At 38.2% G+C, this 18617-nt stretch overlaps 1 protein-coding gene across 8 annotated transcripts in view; it reads right to left on the bottom strand.

Moving 5' to 3' along the window:
• Nucleotides 1-5524: 5524 nt before the first annotated feature.
• phactr4a (phosphatase and actin regulator 4a) overlaps nucleotides 5525-18617 on the bottom strand; it is a 104116-nt gene continuing 91023 nt past the window's right edge. For all 8 annotated transcript variants that reach the window (XM_022682954.2, XM_022682953.2, XM_022682955.2 and 5 more), the window contains 5 exons: nucleotides 18056-18111; nucleotides 17405-17466; nucleotides 11716-11853; nucleotides 11254-11330; nucleotides 5525-8807 (listed from right to left, as the gene is read on the bottom strand). In XM_022682954.2, the coding sequence (XP_022538675.2) occupies nucleotides 8792-8807; nucleotides 11254-11330; nucleotides 11716-11853; nucleotides 17405-17466; nucleotides 18056-18111 (349 nt within the window). In that variant the 3' untranslated portion in view covers nucleotides 5525-8791. The remainder of the gene's footprint in view (nucleotides 8808-11253; nucleotides 11331-11715; nucleotides 11854-17404; nucleotides 17467-18055; nucleotides 18112-18617) is intronic.

The raw sequence follows: 18617 nt of genomic DNA, 5'->3' as shown, positions 1-18617 counted from the left end.
CTACATTGTTCCCTCTCCCCCAGTTACTGATTGTTTTCACCTGTCCTTTCCAGTATAAATACCCCTCATTTCGCTCTGTTCCTTTCCGAGTATTGAATCTAGTTATCTAGCTCTTCTACATCGTTTCCCTTGTTTATTGCCTTTTGTTACCAACTTGCTTTGTTTCCCCATCTCTCGATTTTTGCCTTGCCTAACTCTTTTCGAATTTTTGACTTCTCTTTTGCCTTAGCCCTTTCTTTGCTGGATTTACAGTGTTTGACCCTGTCAAATTTGGAGCATTTTCTGTCTTTCAACTTTACTCCCAAACTTTATTTCAATAATTCAGTTTAAAATGTGAATCTCGTATATAATATAGATGTTTTACACACAGAGTGATCTATTTTAAATTAGAATATTATATACTTTTGGCAGTGTGGGCAGTGTGCCAAGTCCTGCTGGAAAATTAAATCCGCAGCTCCATAAAAGTTGTCAGCAGAGGGAAACATGAAGTGCTGTAAGATTTTGTGGGAAAACACTGCACTGACTTTAGACTTGATAAAACACAGTGGATCAACACCAGCAGATGACATGACTCTCCACACCAACACTGTCTGGGGATCCTGAGGATTATCAAGATGTTTTTTTGGCAAATTAAATATATTGCCTTGAATCTCTTACATGGACACTATTTTCTCTAAGTCTCTTTTCTTCCTTATTATTGCATCATGAATACTAAGGCAACACTGAGGCAAGTGAAACCTGTAGTACTTTAAATGTTGCTCTGGGTTCTTTTTGTTCTTTTTTCTTTTTGATGACTTTGTTTTCTCATCAGATTGTGGCATAATGTGTTTAAATTTTATCTGCTTAATGTTGTGAGACAGGTTCTATTTATTATAAGCAATTTCTAGAATTTTGATTCTACAGATCTGGCAGTAATCAGGCCTGGTTGTGGTTAGTGAAACTGAACTATAAAAATGTAGTTAATCACGTATAATTTTCTATAGGGGTTAAAATTGGGGTTAAAAGTTGTCTATGTAACTCCAGTTTTAGACTGCATTTGAATACTGAACTTTGAATATGATTTAAACATAAAACATTTGATTTAAAATGACTCTTCAAAATTAAACTTTTAAAAGTGGATGTGGTAAACAAGATGAATGCTGTAAGTGTTTGAGCTAATTGGCTAATTTATCAAAATCGCTCACCATATATATAATGCTGTGTTGAAGTATTTTCCTCTGCAATAGAAAAAAAGGGACCCAGCAGAGAGCCAGACATCTCAAAACAACATCCAGACCAAACACAAACTTCATCTAACAAATAGAGTGGACTCGTGAGAGCCAACAGGCTCATTAAGAGCCGCTGCCATGTTAATTTACATGCAGAGCTCTGCAGCGGACAAATCAGGAGCAGTCAAAACAAATACAGCCAGACGAGCATCAGAGAATAATAAATAAGGGAAGGAGGTGAAACAAAAACGTCAAATGAGTGAAGGTGTGGGGAAAAAAGAGAGGCAAACAGACAGAGGATAATAGAAATGAGCAAATAATGCTAGTAAAGATTAGTATTATAAATCATTAGCTGCAAATAAACACAGGAATACTGAGAACAATGAGCTCTATTAGTAGGTCATTAATTATAATTTCAAAAGCTTTGGAGTGGCCTGAAGAGAGCTTGATTTGCCAGGCCATGAATGTATCAGCTGGAATTATGTATATGAAATAAAACAATATTCAAACTTCTAAACAGTCCAAATGGGTTCATGAAAAAGAGAGTTTTCTACTGTACAAGTAATATAAAGACACATATAAATCATATATAAACATTTAAGGTAAACCTTAATTGCAATCATGAAGTGTATAAAGTGCAATACAGTGATGTAAACTGTGTAACTGTATTTCCCCCCTATTAAAGTCATTCAGAGGTGGACTTGTTTGTGTGCTTTGGATCGTTGTCCTGCTGCAGAACCCAAGCACACCTGAGCTTGAGGTCATGAACAGATGGCCGGATATTCTCCTTCAGGATTGTCTGGTAAACAGCAAAATTCCTGGTTTCATCAATTACATTGAGTTGCCCAGGTCCTGAAGCAGCAAAGCAGCCCCAGACCATCACACTACCACCACCATGTTTTACGTTTAGTATTATGTTCTTCCAAAACATTCCACTTTATTCCCCCAAAGTCCCGGGGAACATTCAATTCAATTCAATTTTATTTATATAGCGCTTTTTACAACAAAGGTTGTCACAAAGCCGCTTTACAGGAAAAACAGGTCCACGCCTCTTATGAGCAGCACCACAGAGATGCCAATTTTATGGTGACACAGTGGCAAGGAAAAACTCCCTTTAAGAGGAAGAAACCTTGGAAGGAACCAAGACTCAGTCCGAGGAACCCATCCTACTCGGGTTGACCCGCTCAGTACAAACAAACAACAAACAAATAACAGAACAAAACAGTACAGAGAATTAATGTGAACTATGGCTAATATAACAGGTACTAATTTATGAATATAAGAATGCGATGGGCACAAACTATAGAGCTATGGCTAATACAGAAACAGATACTGAGTGTGTTAATGGTAATCAGTGCAGGGTTGCAGAGCCGGAGAACAACACAGCGGGCAGTGGAGAGCCAGGCTGGGAACATCAGGAACAGGGCATCTCCATACATGTAAAAGAGATAGATAGAGAAAACAGAAAGGAAAGGAAGAGAAAAAAAGCAGAAGTTAGAAGGGTTGTGAAATAATTCTGATGAGTAGAAGGACAGGGCTGATTCCTGAAAGCTGGAACCACAGGGGAGGGAAGAGAAAGGGGTAAGAATGGTTTTATAAAACTCTGCTGGAGTGGGATGGGCACTGGTAGCAGCAGCTCAGGACATGGGGAGAGAAAGAGAAAGCAGATGATTAGGACAGGGTTTATATTTGCTGGATAAGCTGTAAGAGGAAGAAAATTGTAATGAGACATTACTCAAAAGCTTGAGCAAATAGAAATGTTTTGAGTCTAGATTTAAAGATTGAGAGTGTGTCTGAGTCCCGTATATTAATAGGGAGGCTATTCCAAAGTTGGGGAGCTTTATAAAAGAACGCTCTTCCTCCTGCATAGTTTTTTCTAATACGCGGGACTAATAACAGGCCAGCGTCTTGGGAGCGGAGTGAACGCGGCGGATTGTAAGGAGTAAGGAGTTCCTGTAGATAATGCGGGGCCAGACCATTGAGGGATTTATACGTCAGGAGAAGTATTTTATAATCTATACGAAATCTAACAGGTAGCCAATGTAGGGATGAAAGAATAGGTGTAATGTGATCGAACTTTCTAGCTCTGAAATCAAGGTGTTTGTTGGTAAGTGTGAGACAGGCCTGTTTTTTTTTTTTTTTTTCTCTCAGCAGTGGTTTTGCGTTGGAACTCTCATGTGGAGACCATTTTCTCCTTGTCTCTTTTTTTATTATTGAATCATTAACACTGACCTTAACTGAGGAGTGTTTAAATGTTGTTCTGCGTTTGTTTGTGACCTCCTGGATGAGTTGTCCATGCCCTTTTGGAGTAATTTCGGTCAGCCAGCCACTCCTGGGAAGGTTCACCAGTGTTCCATGTTTACTCCATTTATGAATAATAGCTCTCACTGTGGATCGCTAGAGCCCCAAAGCTTCAGAAATTGCTTGGTAACCTTTTCCAGACTGACAGTTGTCAATGACTTTGGGCATAAAGTGCTTTTTGAGATCTTTTATCTGCTTCATGTTGTCAGATTCAGGTTCTATTTAAGTGATTTCTTGATTCTACAGGTCTGGCAGTAATCAGGTCTGGTTGTGATTAGTAGTGAAATTGAATTCAGCTTTCCAAAAAAAAAAAAAAAAAGGTTAATAACAGTTAATTCATAGGGGGAAATATTTTTTCACATAGTGCCAGGTTTGTTTGGATATATATATTTTTTCCATTAATAAAATACTAATTTAAAAACTGCTTTTTATATTTACTCAGGTTAACTTTGTTTTCTTAATAATATGCACAATGCAAGTATGACAAAAAGCATAAACAAAAAGAAATCTGTAAGGGGCAAAAAAAGAAACACCAATCAATTCTTATGTAATGTTCATCTCCTTGTTTCCAGTCCTTGAGCTGTACTAAGAACAGAGTGAAAGGAGGATAATAAAGTATACAGAGAAACATATACATGACTACAGTCTGAAATTAAAGCTATTAAATTATAACTACAAAGTGCTCCTGTATGTTCAGTGGAGCTGAACACATGGATAATAGGAGGTGGTCATAATGTTATGCATGATTGGCGTGCACAGTAAATTAAAGGAACAACCTTGTGCTAGAGCTCCCTCAACAGACCACAGCAGGAACTGCAACAAGCAGCTTCTAACAAGCACGACATACAATGTAAAAAATATAAAAATATAAAAATAAAATAAGTGACAGTTTATTTAGCTTTAACCTTATTAAAATTTCTCCCCAATTTGGAAGAACAATTAACCACATTAACCCTGTTTGGAGCCAATATGAACACCCCTTCACTAGTAATCCCCCCAGCACTAGGGGATTATTCCTTTAACGCATCAGCCACTGCTTTCTTTCAAATTGCCACTAATGCACTGGGTCACTGATTAGCTGTGCTGGTCCCAGCTTTGATACATTAGCTAACAGATGCCTGTGCTGACAAACATCACACCAACTCCTCTCCTACCCTGGAAGAAGGTGAAGGTGATAGAAACATTTCCTAACCTTTTAAAAAGGGTTTTATTGTGGTAATTTCTGCCTCTGCAGTCCTCACAGGTTCAACTGTGCTATAGGCGAGGATGATGTGTCCGTGTACTTTGGTACGCCGCAGACACATTACAATATGCAAATCAGTCTATCAATCAATTATATCGTCCCCCTGTTGACGTCCAACCATCTGGGTCTAACCTCTATTAGAGGCACGCTGCTGCAGCTCAGCCAATCAGATCTCTCTGCTGCCTTGCCTCTAAACCCATACATCACCCAGTGCCCCACCCAAACTACCCCTCCCTTCTTTTAGCCTTTTTCAAATTTGAGCTGAGGGTGGAGTCAGCTAAAATTATAAGGTTTAGTGCCCTTTTACGTTTCTGCTCATTGCAGACAAAAGAATTAATTTCCAACTTAAATATAAAGTAAATATAAGTAAAAATAAGTAAATGCATATGTTCTACAGTCAAGTAATTGCTTAGAAAAGACTTTTTCTATTATAAAAAAAAAAACATCTCATGTAGCCTCCACACTGGAAGCTGTTTTAAGGGGGAATTTTAAGCAGCTTCTTTCATCTCCTCCAGTTTTTTGAACAGGTGTCAAGATGGCGACACAAAAACAGTTTCCAGGTAACAGAAGAGAGGAGGAGGATCGATAGGATAGAGCAGTTTCTGGACGCAGCCAAAGAGTGATGAGCAGAGAGAGTGCCGTCTACCCACCCAGAAAGAGGGAGGTCAATTTTGCTCTCTCAGACTCTGGCTGCTGATGGCAAGCAGCATGAGCCAGGATTCGAACCAGCGATTCTCAGACGATGGTGACAGCACCTTAATCCACTAGCTCATTCATATTGCAAAAATACTTTTTTAATGTTAAATTATGCCACCACATGCCACACATAACAAGCTCTCTATAATCAGTTCAATAAAACATTTTTTGGTTTTAAATTGAGAGTTTTAATTAAATCATCAAGGGACTGTTCATTTGTTACGTGATTTCTTTCTTTTCATTTTACATAAAAAAATAACTATACATCAGTAGAATAAAACATTTTTCCAGTGCCTTATTTTCCGCACTACGTACACTGTTCTCATACTGGTACATGTATGCTTAAAAAAAAACAGCTCTGAGTAATACTATAATTACAATTAAAATATATATTTTGAACATTAGGAAGACAAGATATACAATTAAATGAATCTACAGTGTACACCTATTATACAAGAGGTCTCCTAAGAGCCTCTAAAACAGTGTATCAGTGTATCAATATGAGCGAAAACCAAAAAAAGAGTACCGATCCAATTATTCAAAAAGTAAGTGTGCCTTATTGTGTTTTAGGTCAAAAAATGATAGTCAGGTTTGTAACATCACCTATGTCAATATTTACAGTTCAGTGTAGAGTAAAGATCAGAAGCATTTAAGCTACAAAAAACAGAAGTGCCACATTGCTGGTGTACCGAAAATAGGAATAAAGCACACTTGTATAACAGTGGTATACTAACAGTACACTGCAAAAATGCTATCTTGGCAAGTGAAATCATTAAAAACCCACTGAATGTATCCAAATTATACATTTCTGGACATTTTCACTCATTTTAAATAATGACATTAGGGATGCACCAAATATTTGGCAACCGAAATAATTAAAAAAAAGAAGGAATAATTTCTAGCGAAAACTTTTAATGCATGGAGTAAACCACTCCAAATGTATCAAATATATCAACTGTGGGGAAGCTTTTTTTTGTACCCCATTTCCCCCCCAATTTACAAGGCCAATTACCCAACAACTCATTAGGACTCCCCCTATCACTAGTAATGCCCCAGCACACCAGGAGGGTGAAGACTAACACATGCTCCGATAAATGTGATAAAAGTCAGCCACCACCTCTTTTTGAACTTTTCAATCACAGAATGCTCGAAGGAAAGCATAGTGTCTCGGTTCCGATACATCAGCTCACAGACGTCTTGTACTGATCTACATCACCCTTTGAAGTGATGTGGGGAGAGAGAGCGCCATCTACCCACCCAGAAAGAGCAAGGCCAACTGTGCTCTCTCAGGGCTCCGGTAGCTTATGGCAAGTTACATGAACAGGATGCGAACGCACTGTGTATTGGTTTTATGGACCAGCTCTCCTTCTACAATCGCCTACAAGCTAGTGACAGATCAGGCTCCTTCCTACCTGCACTGATCACTCCTGAAGGCTTACGCTACCTCCCGCCCGCTGCGCTCCTCTAGTGAACGTCGCCTAGCTTTATAAAAAAAAAAAAAGATTTGTCTTGATTTGTCCTCTATTTCTAATGTATACCATTATTTGTAAGTCGCTTTGAATAAAAGAATCCGCTAAATATTTATGTGATATAATGTAAAGGTGTTAAAGCAGCACTAGGTAGGATTTCCTTGGTTTTTGATCTTTTTAAAAAAGTAAAATTAAAGCTTAAAACTCACAGCAGCGCTGCATTAAGGTGTAATAGGAGGAATAGCGGTGCTCTCGTGTCTGTGCCGGAGCTCCTCTGAGCTCAAACCAGACTCTGTAAGTTTTCCAAGGCGGCTGCGACCAACGCTCACGAGAACTGCGACCTGCTTTCCGACCTTTAGTTCTAATGAAACATTTATTACACTCTGCAACTGTAGGGGGAGCCCACGAGCACAAAAACTCAATCCTACCTAGTGGAGCTTTAAATATAATTTTAAACCATAATTTTGATAAAAATTTACAAAAGGCTGAAAAAAATAGCAAAAATAAAATAAATGGTATTTAGTAGATTGCCTAATTGTTTGCTTTCAGTTTATGTAAAAAAATGTTTACTCCAGTGCATCCCTAAATGATACCATATGCATTTGTGAAATTACCATAATCCACTAAAGAGTGCATAAGATAATGCATGAAACAAGCAAAATGATCTGCCGATACAATTGCTTGTTATCTACAAATTGTCAATATATTCTGCATGTTTCAGTAGATTTTATCTGTCTTTAAAATAAGCAAAGCCATATAAAACACCTTAAAACATTTGTACCAAATTCTTATAAAAAAATAATGCATATATATTCACTTGCCCGGACATCATTATCTGCAGGGTACATAAAAAACATAGGAAAATAACAGTACAATGCACATATAGAGACAAACCTTGTGTAGTACCACAGAGAAATCCTGAGTTTGATATTGATGCAGTTTCCATTACACACATCAGTGGTGAAAGCTATTTACTGTAGCTCACTACTACACACTCTTAGCACTTCCAGACTCATCAACCTTTTTCCATTACGGCCCCTGAAAGAGCAAAAGAGCAATTCTGCAGTATTTTTGTCAACATTATTATTAAGGCAGAGGTGTACAGCATATGTTCATCTCTCACACATTCACTCACTCACACAGTCTCACGCGGTCCTGCACTGATGCCACACTTACGCCACACTCACATTTTGTTCTCAGTTCAAAGATCAGTGTGTCATTACCATAAAAGCAATTACTTTTGCACGCAAAAAATTGTATTCCTGATGTCAAAATCTTAAAAACAGACACCGTTTTTGCAGTTTTCGCATAATCTAAAAACAAGACGAAAGGCCATTTCTGTGTTAGTCAGCTCGGTGGGACGAGAGGCTGCATGCACCACGAAGTCAGTTGAAATCTCAGCTTTCCTTGCAGCCCGTCTCCCAGTGCTGTGCTGTTTAAAAAATCCACACAGTGTAAATTCAGTTTAGGTGTAGAAAAGTTCGGTCCAAAATGTTAAAGTAGCTAACAGTGAAGGAAACCACTGAATTAGCTGGTGTCAACCGTTTAGTAATAGCTGTTCTGTTCATAATGAGCAACTCTAGCATGTTTGGTTGAGTTATTCTTTAGCAAAAAAAAAATTAAACCCTTAGAAGTGTTGTTCCCAGTGGATTGGCACTCTACACCGATCCTAAAAAAAAAAAAAAAAAAAAAAGATAAGGTACAATCTGCATCCTGAACAGCTTGTCTGGTTCCTCGGCATGCCGTCGTATTGTAGAGTTGGCGGGGATCCAGTGAAGTCGTCAGCAGAGTTGTGATGTGATTCTGTAAGAGATGCTGGATCAACTCCATACGCTCACAGCCAGGCTAAGCTCTTCTCTCGTCAGTGGTGTTCATCAAGGTCGGTGAAACCTGCGGAACAAAGATAACATTATTCTGTGTCCGTCTGAACATGTACGAGTCTTCTCTGTTTGTGGAAGGTCCACAAAGATAGCACACATCACACAGAACACACAGAAAAAATTTGGCTATCCTTGAAAACAATCACGACATTACTACTACTACTATCACTACTACAATTAATATCAGTAATAATTAAAATGGCTTGAATAATATAAACATTTTGCTGCCAAATCAGGATTTTACATCACAACAGGTTCCACTGAACTGAGCTTTTTTACACAGTTATATCTGTTTGCTTTTCACACAAAACATCCTTTACTGTGAAAAGTCATTGCCTGAGTGGCTAGCGCGCTCGGAGGAAAGCACAGCGGCTAGGTTCCAATACATCCGCTCACAGATGCCTCGTGCTGCCCGGCGCCACCTTTAAGCGTGATGGGGAGAGTGCGCCATCTACCCACCCGGAGGGAGCAGGGCCAATTTTGCTTCCTCTGAGCACCGGCAGCTGATGGAAAAGCTGCATGAGCGGGGGTTCGAACCTGCGACCTCCCGCTCATAGTGGCAGCGCTTTATACCCCTGGACCGCTCGGCGCAATGAGATTACTTTTTATTGATATTTTTTTGGGCAGTACTTTGAAATCACCCCTTTGGCAGATATCACAACTTGTGACCACTTTTTGTTGTCCGCTACAAAAAAACAGTTTGTTCTAAAATAGTATTAATATTACATTACTGGCTATAATCTAATGGGCTCATGAGGTTTTCTATAATTATCAAAGGATTGTGTCTTCAAATTCTGGTGATGACGAGATCAAAAAAATTGGCGCATAGCAGCTGATACAGTTGGAACTCTGACACGGGACTCGGTTAAGTGAAAAGTGCTTAATAAATTAATTTGCATTGAAATAAATGATATATAAATGATAATTATAGGTTAAAGTTTATGTTGGATGTTAACTATTTGATGAACTATCTGAGGTCTTCCCACCTACAAACAATAGAGAGATGTTATTTATATCGTAGGTACACTTCAACTGCCAGAGACAGAATCTTAAAAAAAATAAAAAATAAATAAATAAAAATAAAAAATCTGGAAAATTACATGTATAATGTATAATTTTAAATAATTCATTTGCATTTTATAGAATGAAATAAGTTATGTATTCACCTACCAACCAGAGAGATTTCTTTCTCTCAAAGACCTGATTAAGACACAATTCCTGCTATTTTGCACTCATTACCTGAATTATTTTGCACCTGTATAAAAGACACCTGTCCACACACTCAACCAATCACACTCCTATCTCTTCACCATGGCCAAGACCAAAGTCCTGTTTAAGGACACCAGGCACAAAACTGTAGAGCCTTAGGTCAATAGGCAAGCTGCTTGGTGAAAAGTTAACATCTGTTGGTGCAATTATTAGAAAATGGAAAAAAACACAAGATGACTGTTAACCTTCCTCATTCTGGGTCTCAGTCTCCATGCAAGATCTCACCTCTTAGGGTAAGAACGATTCAGAAAAAGGTTAGCAATTAGCCCAGACCTCCTTCCCTTAGTAAGAACATTGGCGAGGGGTCGTGGCTGGGTCTTTTGGCAAGACAATGACCCAAAACACAAAATCTTTGGAGAAAGCTGAAATGCAATGTTGACGCCCAGTGACAGCCCTGAAACCTGAAACATCTGAAAAAGATCTGTATGGAGGAGTGGGCCAAAAACCCTGCTGCAGTGTGTGCAAACTTATAAGTTCAAGAGCTACAGGAAACATCTGACCTCTGTAGTTTCTGTACCAAATATTAAGTTCTGTTTTTCTATTGTATCAAATACTCATTTCATGCAATTAAAGTCTAATTTCATCTCATCTCATTGTCAACCGCTTAATCCGTGAGGGGTCGCGGGGGGGTGCTGGAGCCTATCCCAGCAGGCATCGGGCGGAAGGCAGGATACACCCTGGACAGGCCGCCAATCCATCGCAGTAAAGTCTAATTTATTATTTAAAAATCAGAGTGTGAGATTTTCTGGATTGTTTTTAGATTCTGTCTCTCACAGTTGAAGAGTACTTTTGATAAAATATTACCATTCCATTACCATATCCGGAGATTTAACTACGCTATGGGATGTAAAAAGTGGCTTTTAATAAACTTCTTGAAGACTTTTAAAGTTCTAAATGCCTCATTTTAAATGTCAGGGCTCTCCGGATCCTACTAATGAAGCCTGAATAACGGTGAAAAAAGCTATTTATCTGCAGGGGCAAGACATGTCCCATCTCACTTATTTTGAAAGCTTGTTTGGGCAAAGTGCACAAAACTGTGGATCTCAGAAAGCTCTGGGAGAGTGGAGGTGGGCTATTCAACAAAGCAAAGTACTCTTCGTCACGTTTTAATACACACAAAGTCCATTTCTGACTGGGGTTCTCTTTTAAATAATTAAATAATGTGTCAGATGACTGTGATGGCCTACCTAGTGTACACCCTGCTGTCCTCATGGACCTCCATCTCTGAACTCTTAAACTCGTTCAGCTCCTTTCTGATGGCAGCCTGTAATCAAATCATGAAACAATCTCAGTGTAAGCAACCTCAGTATGAGTTCATGAAGCAGCCAAAAGATATAGGCTTGGTAAACATTTAGCAGCATTAACAATTCTGTCATAGAGCAGTTTCATCTATCTATAGACAACAAAGAATTACCAACATATGCTCCTGTATCTCCACCCTCCACCCAAGCTCAGCTCCAACTTTCATCTAGCATGTACATGTTTAGTATTCAAATATTCAGGTAGACCCTAATTAGCTGGATCTAGGCTAATTAGGGTTGGAACTAATGTATCCTATTACATATTAAAACACACACAGGCAAACAAACAATCCCATTCTAATGATGATTGATGTGCTGATCATGTGAGCTATAATAGCCGGTCCTGACCTTATCAGCGGGGGTGAGTTTGGTCCAGGGTTTGTCGGCACGCCGATCATAGTCCTCTGCGTGTGTGCTCTCCACATACTCGTGGAAGCGAAGGATCTTCCTGGCTTGGAGCTCAGCCACTGTGGGCCTCTGGGACAACTGCAGGATCAAACGGATTTATTAGGATCACCCGGATACAGAGGAAGGCTAGAAAACTCTAAACAACAGGAGAATAGAGTCATGATTGAAACTAGAGGTGTGCGCTGAATATATTTTAAAGCCTAAACCTAAATCTGAGCTTCCATATGCATGCCTAAGTCAAGTTATGATGACCAATTGTTATTGGATGATACTGTTTCAGAAATTATTTTTTAAGATAAACAATATTAAGACCCTTCTTGACTGATATAATGCTAATGCAACAGCATAGTAATGCATTAGCACAATCAACATTGTATTATTTAGAAATTTTAAGTTTTTCAATGCTGATAAGATATTTTGATTTCGATACCCAAACAATACTGTTTTCAATAAATTCTTCTTAATACAATAAAAAAAAACAAATTACATGTACAATAATTATTACAATAATTATTCTCACACAATGTAGGTCACCAGGAGAGGCTACTATCTTTTTGGATCTTGTTGGAACAAACAAAAAATGAGCATGTTCAAATCAACAGAATTACTTCTGGGAAAGATGAACATATGTTGCTTACTGTTTCCTTACTGTTTGTGATATTTGACCATATATCGATCAAAAGTCAATGAAATTGTCTTACAATACAACTGACAAAAATGAGATGTTCTTATTGCTCTTCGTATACAAGTACAAGTGCACAAACTGGCCTGAGGACTCTTATTATGGAACTCAGAATTAAAGATGATCCATATTGGCTAACGGCTAACTGTCTTTTGATATTATTGGGACTTATTGGCCTATATAAAACACCTATATTCAGTTTCTCTCTTGCAAATAATTTAACACATTTGTAGACGGGATAGTGTGTTACTCACGCTGGTTTGGTTTGTTTTCATACAAGGAAAAACCTAAGTGCAACAAAATGTGTCGCAACAAACCAATTGAGAATGTTTTCTCCGCTTATTGGTCAGAACTGTCTGGGGCAGGATCAGAAAACTACAGGAAGTAGTCAAATGTCTTGAACTAGCGTGCATTTTAATGCAATTCAGCTCAGAGCAACAGCAGAGATGGCATTTGTTAATAGCTGTTCTAATTATCTGGCAAAGTACAGTTAACAGTTCTGACCACAATGAATAAACTGATCCAGAATTAGTTTGGGACTAAGCTGAAATGACTTCCTCTCGTTGGTCTTGGTGTGATCATTGCATTTACACTAGTAATGGGTCGGTCGCGAACGATGTGAGCCGGCTCCTGAGAGTGACCCAATTATTTATCTACATATATTTTTTTTGCCGTACGTGATGGGTGTGTCTACAGAGCGGAATGGGAAGAGGAGTGCTCTTTTTAAGTGCTAGATAAATATGATTTATTAGTTAGTTATACAGTGTGAATCTCGTTCAGTTATAAAGTGTGTTTTTCGGTTATCATGCTGTAAAACTTTTGTAATATATATTTAAACTTTTAATTAAAGTTTCAAGATGATGCATATAAACAATAGAATACAATAGAAGACAGAATAAAAATATGCATTAAAGAAATAATAATAATAATAATAATAATAATAATAATAATAATAAAAATAGAGAAATATTAACAAGAGGCCAGTAAAAGCTCATCATAAATTCTTACAGTTTTTAGGCATTTCTTATTTTTAGCAATTCTAAAGAAATTTCAAAAGTGAAGTAAAGTCCAGAACAGGGCAGATCATAACAGAAACAGAATCAACCCCTCAAAGATGATCTCATTTTTTTTGTTGCCAATCTTTGCTTAAGTTTCCAAAAAAAAAAAAAAAAAAAAAAAAAAAAAAAAAAATCACATGGATGCTTGGTTTCTTTTTGATTTGCACGTTTTTTATTTTGTTGAGTCACACTTTGTTGATGTTGTTTGGTGCTGTTTATTTCATTGTATATAAATTTACAAATATATACACATTTAGAGATTTGACATGCTTGTTTAATTGAGATGGGCCTTAGTTTTTGTATTTCATAATTATTTTTTTATATAAATAAAGCCATATAAATAACACATTTTTATGAAATGTATGTTTTTACACTAGTAATTCATTTTACACCTAATTTGGAAATAACTGATTTAAGCAACCAAAAAAGTCTAAGGAGCTATTGAGAGCCGAAAGAGCCGGCTCTTCTTAGTGAGCTGAGCCAGAAGAACCGGCTCCCTAGAAAGAGCCGTAACTCCCATCACTAATTCACACCGCCCCAAACAAACTGCATTAAAGGTAAATAAAACAAACCAGATTCTGTTTTAACTGGTCTAAACATTTAATCTGGCTACTCAGGCCCCTCAGGTAAAGCTAAATCTGAAGAGCTAAAGTTAATATGCCTGCCCTGCATGCCATCTTCCCGTCTTTCCTTCCGTCTATAGCCTGTCACCTCTGGCAGAGTTAAGTGGCTGGTTGCCAGGATGGAAGGGAGGTCCTGACACAGCACTGCAGCGGGAAGATCTATAGCCCACCAACCATGCGCTCCCCATCCTTTTGGCACAGTGTGCTAGCATCCCACAGCAATGCCGCAGCGAAGAAGATAGGCGATGGGCGACATACCAAAAAGACAACAGGACATGCAAGGCAGCGAGTCGCAGCTCAAATTTGCGTCTTTATTTAAGATGGTTACTCTATTACAGGGTTTTGATCTCTGAATCTGCCCACCGCCATTCCCCACTCCCATTTCCACACCCAGGGTTGCCAGGTATAAGAAATAGCATGCAAAAAGTGTGCTGCAGTCACAGCTGACTACTTTTCTGCTGAACAGGTAATCACTGAACTTCATTAAGGTTGCCTAGCACAGCTGGGTGATTTATTATCAACACTTGCCTACTAGAGATGTGCAAGTTGTACACCGAAATATATATTATATAAAATCATATATATCTGGCAACCTGTGAGAGCCTCTTATCTTGGGGAGCAATGGGTAGGGCATAAAATTAAATCCCGTGTTTGGACATTGGACTCCTGTAGCTATTTTACACACTTCCACGCATTTATCAAGTTGGCTTGTTATTTAAAAAAAAAAAAGAAAAAAAAAATTACTGTTAAACTTTTGGACATTTTGGCAGGGAGGATTAACACCTTAACTATAACTTGGTAAACCACAGAAACAGCACAGCATGCAATTCGCAACGAGCTGGGATTCCATAGCAACCATGTATTCAATTTTTTCGGACACTACTCTATTACCCAAAGATAAGCCAAATGTTTTTGGACTTTACCATTTAGCAAAAAATTAAAAGCATAGCAACAACTCTTCACATTTTCAGAGAGAAACAGCTTAGCAACCATTTTAATATTTCAATATTGTAGTACGTTTTTCCAAACTTTCCCTTCCTAGTTACTGACTGTTCCTTTAAGCAAGGTGTATACAGACAAATGTAATATTAAAAGTTTCATTTAAGAGAAGAAAAGAATGATTAAGATCAGTATCGGTAGAAACTCAGGGACGCAGTATTGGTATCCATATCAGACATATCAGATGTAAATGTGGTGGTCTTGTGCCTTATGACTTTGAATTTGCAGTGTGTAGCACGGCACACAGGCTATAACTTGGCAGTTTACTCATGTGTAGGAATACACCCTCCAGCATGTTGCACTCAACAAAATAAATAAATAAAGAAATAAAAGTCATTTCACTCTGGCTTTGGCTGCAACAGCCACTGGGCTGACTTAAACCAAGAATATTACATTTCTCCTGTCAATCAGAAAACACTTCAATTCACTGTTTAATTTACGCTGTCATGCTTCTTAAGTTTGGGTTTTTGTGACACTGAATCTTCTGTTCTATTTGGTTTGGCTGGTTTCACAATGTCTGAAGGGCACCAAACACTGCATTTAAATTGTGTTCTTTCATTTAACAGAGATTTGGGCAATCTATTTCATATACACATTCTGATCTGCCATAATATTAAAACCACCTCCCTATTTCTACATTCACTGTCTATTTTATCAGGTCAATTGACCGGTCTATAGTGAACCTGAACTTGTGAAGTAAGAATGTAACGTTACATTTTGGATAAATCAATGATCTGGATCTTTTCTGCCAGATTCTGATCCTTAGAAAATGACGTGATTGGCCCAGATTTCCAATCACATGATCTGATCGGGGACATATTTTTTTTTATGCCATTTTGCTGATGCTCTTATCCAGAGCAACTTACATGGTTAATCCTACTACAGAGTTGGGTCAATGTAGTGTTAGGAGTCTTGCCCAAGGACTCTTATCGGTGTAGCATTGGCGCAGCATTCAGTCACTCAAGCCAGGAATTGAACCACAATCTCCCACATGATGTGGTAGTAAGCTCACTGGCAGATAGTGGTGTTATCCACTGTGCCACACCAACAACTAAGATGTGTGTTAATTTTTCCAAAGCCCCGTACCATCTCTTCCTGCGACTACGGCACAGCATGTTTCAGTACCGAACGATCAGCTCTTGTTGTTTGTTGCAATTAGCAAAACATCTCAAAACATTACAATAACATTGAAATGTTACTTTATTTCAGTAAGCCAATTCAAATTCTCATACTCATATTATATAAATGTATTACACACAGAATGATCTATTTCAAGCGTTTATTTCTTTGATTGTTGATGATTATGGCTTACAGCCAATGAAAACTCAAATATCAGTATCTCAGCAAGTTTGAATATTATATAAGACCAATCAATAACAAGTCCTGCTTGAAAAATGAAATTCACATCTTTATAAAAGTTGTCAGTAGCAGAGGGAAGCATGAAGTGCTGTAAGATTTTGTGGGAAAACAAAACTGCACTGACTTTAGACTTGATAATAAAACACAGTGGATCAACACCAGCAGATGACGTGTCTCTCTAACCAAACCATCACTGATCATCAGTAAATTTTACATTTCATTAGTAAATCAAGGGATCAGAGTCTGGAGGAAGAGTGAAGAGACACACAGTCCAAACTGCTTGAGGTCTAGTGTGAAATTTCACCAATCAGGGATGGTTTGGAGAAACATGTCATCTGCTGGTGTTGATCCACTGTGTTCTATCAAGCACTTCTTGCTTCCTTCTTTTATAGAGATGCGCATTTCATTTTCCAGCAGGATTTGGCACACTGCCCAGACACTGATTTTTGGGTTTTCATTGGCTATAAGCCATAATCATCAACAATAAAATAAACGAACACTTAAAATAGATCACTCTGTGTGTAATACATCTGTATAATATAGGAGCTTCACTTTCTTTTAACTGAATTGCTGAAATAAATGAACTTTTCAATGATATTCTAATTTTTTGAGATGCACTAGTCTGCGTAATTGAGAGAGGGAACAGGGCGGAACTTTGCGCTTGTGCTTGTTTGCTAATGTGGGATTCTGCTTATGTGTGGTTTGATAAATCTGGAATTTTTTTTTGTGTGTGTACACAGACCTTTTTAGTTTGTAGCGTACACAGCATTTTAGTAGAAATTCCATGCCAGTCATTGTACATGAGGCCTCTGGTGAGTGACTAGGGGGGTGCATGAGTGAGTGTGTGTGTTTGTGTGTGTGTGTGTGTGTGTGTGTGTGTGTGTGTGTGTGTGCTCAGTGTGTCTTACCTTTCTTGTGAGTCTGCGTTTGATCTCGCTTCGCTCTGCCCGTCGGTCGGCCTCGTTCTTGGCTGGAACAAGAAACAAACATTCCATGTAGTCGAGGGAAACGTGCGCACACACACACACACACACACACACACACACACGTACACACACTGCAGAGCTCCGTCTGTGGAGCCGCACTTATAAAAAGAAGCCTGTATTCAGACTTCACACAAGGCAAAGCTTTGTTTCACCTTCTCCTCTTACTCTTTCTTGCCCCTTCTAGAAAAGCGGGGCAAGAAACTCATCTGCTAACAGGCTACTAAAATGTCTTAATCTTAAAATCAGGAATCTGCACTATAGAGCTATAATCAAACCATAAATCAGGAAGAGTTATAGGCTTCAGACTGGTCCTGCAGCAATATAGATGCAAACAGACATGCTGAGGCTTATTACATTCCACTGAACTCCAGGCAGGTGCTTTAACTATGAATGTACACCACCAGGAGGCAGCAGTGAAGCAGTGTGGCCTTATATGCAAAGGAAGTGCATTTTGAAGAACAACACGTGGCTTAATCACTTTGATGCTGCACTTTAAAGAGAAGGATAAAGAAAGCAAGGCCAACAAAGTCACATGAGACGAGACTGGCAGTGGAGCTGGCTGTGGAGACTGACCTTGCAGAATGTTTCTTTGCTCCAGTTCTTGTTGCGTAGGTCTCTGACTCAAGCGCCTGAGAGGATACAGTATCAAAAACACACACACACACAGTTAATTCATGTTAATTCAATTCATGCACACTTCATCAGTGAGGTAAACAGTAGTATATACACTAAATATATATACTTAGATTTTATTTCTGTGAACTAAAAACGTATCTGTACTTTTTGTTAAGACTGATAATACATCGATCAGCCATAGCAATAAATCCTAATAATTCCTAATATACAGGTGCATCTCAAAAAATTAATATATCATTGAACTTGAATTGAAGTTACTGTATTTCAGTAAACTCATATTTTATATAGATGATCTATTTTTAGTGTTTATTTCTTTTATTGTTGATGATTATGGCTTCTAGCCAATGAAAACCCAAAAGTTACAACATTAGATTACTATATAAGACCAATTGGTACTTTTGGCAGTGTGAGCAGTGTGCCAAGTCCTGCTGGAAAATGAAATCCTCATCTCCATAAAAGTTATCAGTAGAGGGAAGCATGAAGTGCTGTACAATTTGTG

This window comes from Astyanax mexicanus, chromosome 3 (assembly GCF_023375975.1).
Source record: "Astyanax mexicanus isolate ESR-SI-001 chromosome 3, AstMex3_surface, whole genome shotgun sequence".
Lineage (NCBI taxonomy): Eukaryota > Metazoa > Chordata > Actinopteri > Characiformes > Acestrorhamphidae > Astyanax > Astyanax mexicanus.
Note: the sequence above shows the minus strand (reverse complement) of the source record. Positions and strands in the feature narration are given on the sequence as shown.